The 10,698-nt window shown below is 45.7% G+C and overlaps 1 protein-coding gene across 1 annotated transcript in view; it reads right to left on the bottom strand.

Moving 5' to 3' along the window:
• Positions 1-9,737, bottom strand: part of LOC125947682 (cathepsin L-like) — a 21,997-nt gene extending 12,260 nt beyond the window's left edge. Inside the window, exon 1 of the mRNA XM_049672899.1 lies at positions 9,696-9,737. Coding sequence (XP_049528856.1) covers positions 9,696-9,737 — 42 coding nt within the window. The remainder of the gene's footprint in view (positions 1-9,695) is intronic.
• Between the last annotated feature and the right edge of the window lie 961 nt (positions 9,738-10,698).

The raw sequence follows: 10,698 nt of genomic DNA, 5'->3' as shown, positions 1-10,698 counted from the left end.
GGAAGTGTATTTGGCAGTGTGGGGCGTTTTGCCTGTACAATTCCGATAATGTCATTGTATATGAGAAAATTGCCAGAGTTGTACCTAACAGTCCTCATGTAAGAACATGTTAATTTCTTAATAAATTGTAGTCTCTCTTGCATTTATTATTTGTCTGTTGTTGTTGTCTTTATTAAATTGCGTCAGGCAGGCATAAAGTAGCGCTTTTTTAATCAGTATTCCCAGCTTTCAAGTATTCTTTTTCATGCTTGCTTCACTTTATGCAACGCTCAAGTACAGTGGCCATTGAACATGAATATGAGCATGAGCAGTGTGCTTGTTGAATTACGCCAAATGGTGGTCATTAGTCCAGCAGTTTTATGGGACAATTGCACGGCTATGTTCAACTGTTGGCGCTATTGTGCCATCATAAACAATAACATTCTTGTTTTTCTGTCGTAGATACAGGTCGCGCACGTCTTCGTTTGAAATTATTGCATTTATGTAAAAATTTATTGTGCCTATTTTTGACGTTGGAGGCCTAAAACTTTGCTTTGACTGCCTATTTTTGGCGCCTAAAACGCGCTTTTTTAATGCCTAAAGATCCGGCCTCTAGTGATGTCATCAATGGGTGGTACTTTAATCGTCAAAAATGTGGAACGATACCACAAGCGTCAGTGAAGACCAAGCAGAAGTAATTCTAAGGCGCATCAGCCATTTCCTTCTCATCAGTTCTAGCCGTACCGTTAATTAGGACACTCGTCATAGATTTTTATTCCTTTGCAGATAGGTGTCTCCAGAGTTTTCAGGGAATGCAGAAAGAAAACGTTTTAAATACACACTTTGATAATAGTCCTTTGCCCTCTCAATGACGTGCTTCAGTTGAGTTGCAGTTCAGATAAATTATCGGCACTATGAGCAGACGGGCGTCACCGGTGCTGCCTACTTGCCTTTTTTACTTTCCTTCGCAGTAGACCAATACCTTTTGTCATCGTATTATGACGCTGTCTCCGCTTCCAAGGGACAAAATCGTTCATGCATTGCCAGACTGTTTCTTCGAAAAAACACCACAGGCTGTCGACAGATATGTTGCTTGATTCCTACCGCGACACAAATAGCAAGTGAACAATCTCATGTATCCAGTATGTCGACATAGCTGGCGTGTGCAAACAAGAGAATAGCCTCTTTTCTCTGTTTTTCAGGCACGACGTTAACTGCGATTGTGAGACGAGTCATGTTATGATCCGTTAGTCCCTCAAAAAGATGCACTGTCGGGTTTCGCTTGAGCAGTGTATCGTTATCGAGGAATAAATCTAAAACTGAGGCGCTGCTTCCACTCACGCGCGTAGGTAGTTTTACGAGTTGGGTTAAAGCATGGAGGAGGACGATGTCAACGAGTGGTTCAACAGAAGCAGAAAGTGCATCAGGGATCCCGTCTGCCCAGCTGACCTCTGAAACATTGAAATCTCCGACTAATAATAAATTGATCTTACTGCTTCTACGTACACACAGGAATTCATTAAGATTCTAAAAAAAAACACTTGGTGAACTTGGTGGGCGATAGAATGCTCCAACCAGAAGATGGAAACCTCCTGAAACAAATTTTACTATAACACATCATACGTCCGCGATATCGGGTAATCTCGTCGCAGTCACAGATTCGCGAAACATAATTGCTACACCACCGCCGAGGGAGCCCCTACCTTTCTTGTAAATTTTATACCTGACTGGTGTAATTTTTGAGTCACTAATGTCGCAGTGCAGCCATCTTTCAGTGATAACGAATATATCCGGGTTATTAGTGATCACAATAGTTTCAAAGTCCGCCGTTTTATTGACAATGCTGCGGGCATTTATTATAAACACACAAAGTGTTCTTCTGTGCAACCTCTTTGTCATTTTGGCTGTTAACTCGCTTTTTTGTATTTATGAAGCGGTACTATTTTCCTTTCGGCAGTGTTCCATTCAAACAAATCATTGTCCATTTTAACTTTAACGTGAACCAACCTCCCTTTTTTGCCATTACGTCTCACGTCAGCAGTGTTATCCCAAAGGCGTTTTCTAAGCTGTCTGGTTGCGGCTGAAAAATCTTCAGAAATCGATATACTGCTTCCTTTCAACTGAAAGCAATTTTTGAGCCCATCATTTTTCGCGATGGTCGAACTTCCTGCTTCGCAGGCCGTGGTCTATCTGTTTTGCTTGTTCCCAATCTGTCAGTTCTTTCGACAGATAGTACTTGCAAGCCCAGATTGTTCCGTAATAGATCATCAATCGCGCTTTATGCGAGAGATTCAGGCGCTTCCCGAGTGTTTTCAGGAATACCAAATATAATTAGATTATTCCTTCTACCTCGGTCCTCGTGGCCATTTAACTTTCTTTCCAAATTTCGGATTGTTCTTTCCATATCGGTCATTTGCTCGCGAAATTCTTTCACTGCATCCAGAGACGTCTCAACGTCCTTAAGTTTTCCCTCTATTGTGTCAAACCTTTGATGCATGCTTTTTTGACCGTCAAGTAGCTGTTGTAAAAGCTGTTCCTTGCTCGGACCAGGATTACGCTCTATGTCTCCACAAAGCATAAGCAGGACAGTACACTGTTTCATATGCACAACAGAAAGCAGCAAACACAGTTGGGGCTCGTCAGCTGGACCAAAAATTGGAGGACGCTCAAGCTTTGCATTCAAGAGTGGAACGCGATAGTATTAAAAGATCCTTGACTGTTTCTAACACTTCCAGGCAACAGCAGCTTATGTAACCGTAACGTTTACCGGGAAACGCTGGCGGTGAACGCTGTGCACGAAGGCGCGCTTTCTGGTAGAAACGCGTCCCCTTCCTGGGCCGGCCTTCTTTTATTGTTTGCACCTTTAATATTTCACTCAGTCAGTCAGTCAAATAACTTTATTTAAATGCCCTGAGCCTGGGAAGATTTAAAATAATAGGCATGCACTGTCGGTGTTTTGCTTCGTGACAGATGTTTGTGGGCGGTCACTCTCCAAATTCCGAGGAATAATTTTGTGAAGAATGCAAGACAAAGTGTGAGCAACTTTAGTAGTAAAATATATTTGAAGGGCCTGCGTGGTTGGGGATGATTTCCTCGGCTACGGGCGACAATGCCGACGCCTACGCTGGATTTTCTGTGACACAGGCCCCTAAACGTTACCCGTTAAACGTTAAAATCGGTTGCTAGATTTGATGGTTGAATACGAATTACTAACCTACGTCAAAAACGCAAGGGGGTTTTCATGATGTTGACAGATGGCCAGCCGACATGCCCACTGAAGTGTTGATGGCTCGCTGGTCTTCTTATGTCGGCCGAGGTGGAGGAGGGCGGTGGCGTCCAGTCAATGATCCTGGCAGGGACTAGAGATTTTACTAAGCTTCCGAGAGACCCAATTGGTTTCACACGGCGAATTTGAGTTCCTGCGGCACAGGTCCCATCCATTTGTATCTCTGGTAGGTGGCAAGGTAAGACTTTCTGTGGTCTTTCCTGATGTGAAAGTGTTCTAATTTGTTTGTGCTTAGGGGCCGAACAGCACCCACCTTTTGTTGTGGGTGTTAGCAACACCCGTGTCTCTTTGTGAACGGTTTGCGTGCAGCTAGTCCGGTTATATAAGTGTGTAATGGTTTTGATTGTAGGAGCACAGAGTAGTCCTCCCAGTGTACTGCCTTAAAATCAGCGTTGCTCTCAGCAATGTATGAGTCCTCTGTGTGTTCGCTTTGGCTTTTCGAAAATAAACTTTTCTTTTCAACTGTCCTTTAGGCATGGGCGCTGGGCTCGTTGCATCTGTTGTGCAGCGTGTGCTGCGACCCTAATTGACAATATGACAAACGCTCTCCGACAACAGCACCGCCATGGCAGCTGGCAAAGGGGTTAGAAATTCCGCGTAATACAATTGTGTTTTCTTTAATATTTGAATTACGATCTGATGCTATCATTTGCGTGTATAGGTTGTATGTAAGTTGTAATCTACGAATATTCTGACGTAATTTACTTTTAAACAGTAATTTATTACAATAAGACACTTGCGCTTGGCGGACGGCCAGAAGAACGAGGGTATCCTGCGCTTCCGCACTTGTGCGCGCGCTTGTGACGTACGTCGCTTGTGGTGCTTGTGCAATGACGTTAGAAGACGTCAGTTACACAACTTGTCTAACATCCGCACCAGCTTAGCTGTACACCGCTGTCACAGAGTGCAATGTAGGCCGTAGTTTTTTCTTCTTTTTCTTTTCTTTTTTTTTTTTTTTTGCTGCTCCCGAAGACGCGCATATTTGTGTATTCAGCTATGATGACACGGATTGCAAATAAGGGTGCTGGTGTTCCGGTAATGGTGGCGGCTATTTATTTTTCGTTGCGATATGGGGGTCGTTTTATATACAGAAAGTGTACAGCGGAGAAGAGTGATGAAAAACAAACTGCAACAACCTTCGTACGGGTTACTTTATTCCCCTATGGCTGCTCTCCCTGTTCGTACTGAGCGGCGGCTGGCGGCTTTAAGCTTCTGCACGCAATAAGAGAACGTGGGAGAATGTAAGGAAAGTGCACGGGTAACAAATACTATTCGTGCATTTTATTTATTTGTCTATTTTCCGGATGTGTCGCAAGATGCGATGCGGGCAAATTGGCCGCCGAGGGCGAGAGTAAGCTTTATTTGTTTCTGTTCCCTACCGGGTGTTTTTTTTTCCCTCGATCAGTTTCTTTGGCAGGTATAGACTAAAATTCAGAGCCGTTCTTCGGAGCCGCCATTTTCTCGCGATGGTGGCGCCGCGGTGCAAGCATTAGCTGTGTACTGCGGGCACCGCGGATCGCTGCACTGGCAGAAGCAGGAGCGGTGGCAATGAATTGTTCTTGAATCGGAGCGCTGACGCTTAAATTGATAAGTACATGCTCATTTAACTTGTGCATTATGTACGCATGACGAACGCAGTAGAACACGCGTCGTATCGAGGCACGCTTGACTTTTCTAAAGTTTCGCGGTATCATGGTCGCAGTGAGGGCGACGCATGTTCGTTTGCCGAAGATGTATGCATTTATTTCCGCACGTCGTAAAGCGAGATCTGTTAGATTAAGTGCTCTTACAAGTGCCAGTCATGGTGCAAGATGGGTAGTGCCAATTAGCACTACAGCTACATGTAACGTTGCTGTGCGGTGTCACAGAGCCTTGCAGTGACATGACAATGTGTGGCGAAGCTTTAGTTGTTGACAAAAGTAAACACACACAAGGTATAAAACTAGATTTCAGTTCGTACCTCGACAAACTTATTCAAACAGAGTAGCGGTTATCGAAATGCGTTAAAACCTCGTGTAAAGTTACTGAGTGACGGATGCGATGAAAGTAACGATATTGCCGCTAAGCTCTGTTTGTTTCTTTTGAACCGCCTCTGAAAGCTTCTCTGATAGCCTCGTTGGCTATACGCGATACGTGACCAAAGTGCGCTTGAACACTCTAAGAAAAAAAAGACAAAACAAAGACGAATACTTGGGGCGCCCTTCTGCCACGCAACAATAATCGTGATCTGGTTTCCTAGCGTTTCATTTCTTGAAAACTCATCGCTCGGCGCCGCCGCTTTGATGCAGTGGTTACGGTGCTCGGCTGCTTACGCGAAAGACGCAGATTCGATACCGCCGCGGCAGCCGCATTTCAATGGAGGTGAAATGCTAGAAGACCGCGTACTGTGCGATGTCAGTGCACGTTAACGAACCGCATGTGGTCGAAATTTCAGGAACCGTCCGCTACGGCATGCTTGATAACCATATCGTGGTTTTGGCGTGTAAAACCTCAGCAGTTAATAAGACGAAACTTTTATGTGTCTCATGCGGAGGTGTCCTTTAAAGAGTTGGCACTGACCTTGCCGAAAACTTGGCGTCACCCCGGATGGCAAAAAAAAAGAATGTCACGTGGCCCTATGTAAATGCATATACCCGATCACGTGGGACGCATACCTCCATACCCAAGTCCGGGATATGCGGGTATGCTCCACACTGAGTTTTACATGTAGCGAAATTCTATCATTTGGTAATGTAACCTAGTGTAACCTAATGTATAACTCAATGCATGCCTAAATTTGCACCGCGATTTCGCCTTCAACTATTGCAAAGAGTGTAAAGCCAAGCGTAATTTTGAAAAATTGGCACTCGCCCCTTTCCTATATCAAGAATGCCGACGACGGCACAATGCCGCCCTGACGAGGAGCTTTTGTACATCTTTGCTACTCACTCAAACCGTGAGTAGCAACGGCACAAACAAGCACCACATACAAATAAACACACGCTAGTCCGCCGATTCCCGCAGTGCACGCCGAGAGGTGGCACCTGTTGTTGAGAGTATTCAGTCCCCGAGGTGTAGTATTCCGCGAGGGAAAGGATTCAGTCCGCGAGTATACAGTCCACGAGGCGCTCCGGTAATGTGGAAAGGTGTAAAGGTTTCAGGGCTTACATTTGGAAATGCAGTTGTTTGCTTGAAGTCAGGGCTACACTCAGGACACGATGGCAACCAAAGGTCAGTGGCACGCCTCGCATTGGGCGCTCACGGGAAGACTACTAATGAAGCTGTGCAGGGTGTTGTGGGCTGCAAAAAATTCTGAAGTACGGGAGGCTCAGAGTAATTGAAGAACGACTGAGGAATATGGAAGATATGGGTAGGGAGGGGGGGGGGGTGTTTCGGTATTTGTACAGGCAAAACATTGACTCACTGTGGAGGAAATGAACTACGAAGCTTACCAGCATGTATGCGACCGATATAGTCAGGTGCACGGCAGTGAGAGAGGCTGAGACAATGGCATGGGTGGCGGCAATGGAAAAGAAACGAGCTTGAATAACTACCTCAAGGAAAAAAAATGAAATCAGGAAAGAAACAATTTATGATAACTCAAAAGAAGCTCCTTACTTTTCGAAGCGAGATCAGGGGCGCTGTAACGTAAAATGATTCCAAACTCCTGACGTCAAACTTGCGTAACCACCGACGCAAGCATCAGGCGGTGACCCGCAGCGTTGTCTGAACAACCCAATCAAACACTCTCCTTGTTTATAGGAGGTCACCTTTGTTCGCTTTCAAATCCAATAACATTGTCTACAATCAGCGGTTTTTCTTAACTAATTGGCTGACAAGAGGCGAGGAGCACACTCTAGTGGAGAGGGCTTCTATGGGGCCGAGCCAACACAGCGAAAATAGATAACTGCATGAAGAGGTGGGGCCGGCTTCTCCGAGATTGGCCCGCTTCGCCTTACTTATGTATCTTGAGGTGGCTGGTCAAAAATTGTGGCGGCGTGCAACGGAAGGATAAGAATGCGCTAAAGCGGATCCTCGGCAAGGAAGAGTTGGCAGAGCGATGTCGTATGCATGCCGAAAGGGCTCGATAACGTTTTACTGCCACGCAAAAAGGTTTATCATGCGCAAATAAATACATGCTCACCGGCAGGTGCGAGTAGCGAGGGTCTAAACGATCGGCGGGCAGCCATCTTCTATTCCTTGCGGAACGGTGCAGTCTGTGGCTATTCAGAAAAATTTTCTGTATTGTTCGGCATATTAATGCATTTTTTTCGCACACGTCCCTTTGACGTGGTGAGTTTTCGCGGTTTTGTGAGGTCGCGTGACAGACAGGCGAAGTGGGCGTAGGTAGAAAACATTGGACCAAAGCAGAGGGCTATATGTGAAATAACGTTGAATCAGGAATAATTTTTTTCTTTTGTGTGGTTTAATCATGCATAATCAGTGTGTACACGTTATATCAGATGGGGAGCTATCGTGGTTTTCGTGACGTCGCGTGACAGACAGCCGAAGTTGGGAGTGGCCCGAAAATGTTTTGACCAATCGTGCAGGCTAATAGCAGAAATTGGAATCGAAACAGTTTGGAATCATTTTACGTTATAGCGCCCCAGGATGCCTTAGAACGCGTAGTTTTGAAGCGAGCTACAGCAAGGATAAAGACGCATGTGCTTGCTGCGGTAAAGCTAGGGAAAGGAGGGACCATGTTTTATTGGAATGTGAAGACATCTATCCAGCTGCCAGTCTAGGCTCCTCTGACCTCCTTGAAGCCCTTGGGTTCAGGGATAGCGGGGGAAAAGTAAACATGTCTGCTATAGAGATTAATAAGAGGCGGCCGGAGGTTTGATGGCAGAAAAGTATATAGAGATACCTCAAACAACGGAAACGTACAGAAACAGAGTTCCCAGCAATGGTTCAAAACGTTTGATGTTTGGAATTCTTTGTATTTGTGTGTTTTCTCCAAAATAAAGGTAGGACACCAGACAAAATAATAACAAGAGCTTCGTGACCCAGTCCACCACCCCGTTTCAAAGCGGACACTCATATATTATCCATCATCCATCCATCCATCCATCCATCCATCCATCCATCCATCCATCCATCCATCCATCCACAGGAGTGCGCCAGCAGCCTGCGTGCGAAGGTAAAATACTCTGGTCTATATTCTGTTACGGGTCGGGGTTTGGGGAACCTTCAACAGCGTCTGCTTGGAACTCGAACCAGGTTGACCATTGGAGAAGGTCGGGCAGGAAAGACGAGGCGACGTAAAAACAAGTAAGAGAAGTTTAATACATGGTTACGGGTGAGTGGTGCTTCAAAGGAAACATTCTAGAAAAATTCAGCGTGCATGCACCTGCACGCTAGGGCAAAGCAAAAGTGTTCCACGTTGCTGCTGGTTGGCTTTCTTATACCCTCCACATCCGGGCACCATCCCTCTCTCCCCCACTGCAGGACAGGGGCAAACCAAAACTAGAGATGGTGGGTGACCGTAGCGGGGTGAACGTCCTCAGCGGGGGAGGAAGGATTTCAGGGCGGCACGACCAGTTTCGTCTCTGACCCTCGCGACTGACACGTCTATTCATGTTGACGAGCGAGATCATTAGGCACGCGATTACCACACGTTTGCACGTGGCCCAAGCATGGCCGCACAAAGTGAATCGGAATTGACTACACGTGGTCCGGGCACCGCAACACTAAGAATCGTAACAATTTCTAATAGTTTCATATGTATCGTGGTTTTGAGCGGCGGAAGCTTCGAGGACCCAGGACGGTGAGAGAGGGAAAAGAACAAAACGAAAAAGAAGTCTTCCCTTAGATATGCTTCGAGCATTGCGGCGTCATAACATGACGGATAGCGACTGCTAGTTCTCGTTAGGGAAGATAACACGCAGGCTTGGAACCTAGTTTCGCACTATGGCAAGAACTTCCGCACACTTATACGGTTAATTCTGTGTGTTCAAGTGCGCATATGCAGGCTTGTTAAGAACGCCTTTTTTTTGTCCGTTCTTGTTTTAACTCCAAGTATATATGCCCCTCATATGGCTTGTGATTATATACTATTCTTTACACGCCGCTCGCAAGTGTAATCTTCTTCAAGGTGTAGTGCCGTTCTCAGAAGCCTAAGCTTTCCTTCATGTTCCTCAGGATGATGATAATACAGTACATATTTGAAAATCAGCAGTGACGGGGGACGAAGAATTTAACATCACAGCGCTTGCGTTGAGATCTTCTTTTCTTCGTTCTTGTCTAGTTGGCACTGCTGTTTGTCACATGTGAACTTCTGCCAACTCGCTCACGTTTCTGTACTACTGATAATGAAGTAGGTGCAGCACTGCATGAGGAAGCTGCATGATTTTTTTAAAATTTAGGTAGACATCTAGGTCGCAGAATAAGCTGATAAAAATAATGAAAGAAAGGAAAACTGCAGTGATATGGCGTGACAATTTTGACATACTTTGGAGCTTTTCTCGACAATGACCACACCATTGGATGGCATCATTGTACGCAAAAGGTGCATTTCGGACGCTCATGTGACTAACAAACCTTTAGAGGTGGCCGCTAGTACGCTCGAAATTACAAGTCGTTTGCTAGTATGGCGCGAGTGCAGTTGGCTGCAGAGCAGCGGTGAGAAGAGAGAGCCAAGAGGTGGAAAGGAATTGATGAAAAAAAAACAGTATAGTGCGAATTAGCACAGCTGGTCTGAGGGCACCGCGTGGTACCGCTAGATATGAAGGGATAAAGTGCGACGCATTAAAAAGAATGCAGAGCAGGCTGCTATGGAGGCGCACTGTTTATTTCATCTATCTCTGTCGCGCGTATTGAACAAATATTGCAACTGAACATGGGATACGGGGGACGAAGGTATGCACGCTTACTGAGAACGCTCGCTATACGAGTATATGCAAGGAGCCGTGGTTTATCCACGTTGCAGTCTTCACCAAATTAGGCGCTTCAATATGCCCTTCAATAATTGGCTCTATGTATATAGCTGCAGCCACGTGCCTGGTCCTGTTTACCATGGTTATTAAAGTTTGGCGAAAAGAATGTGGCCCAGAAGAAACATAGCACAGGTTGCTTATAGCCTGCACTGTCGCTGACAGTTAAGTGGCACGACAGCGTGTACAGAGCAAACATTTGCCTCAAACCGGCTTCGCGTATAGGTAGTGGCTTGATCTATGGGATACAGGTGTGCAATCATACTTGGCACTGTTCTATATGGCACGCAGAATACATCCTGCCCACTTTACCCAGTTATGGTGATGGCACTGGATCGCTCCTCACATTCCCAACGCTGGCATGGGCTTTCAAGACTTACAGACTGGTTAACTGGGATGTGCCAGCCATCGTATTCGCACCGACCTGCAGAGAGACAAGAATGCACACGACCGCCTGTGAAAACTCAGCACAGTGTACACTTCCCGTAAAAGTAGGTCCTAAATTTGGTGTTCATATACGGA

Source organism: Dermacentor silvarum, chromosome 8 (assembly GCF_013339745.2).
Source record: "Dermacentor silvarum isolate Dsil-2018 chromosome 8, BIME_Dsil_1.4, whole genome shotgun sequence".
NCBI lineage: Eukaryota > Metazoa > Arthropoda > Arachnida > Ixodida > Ixodidae > Dermacentor > Dermacentor silvarum.
Note: the sequence above shows the minus strand (reverse complement) of the source record. Positions and strands in the feature narration are given on the sequence as shown.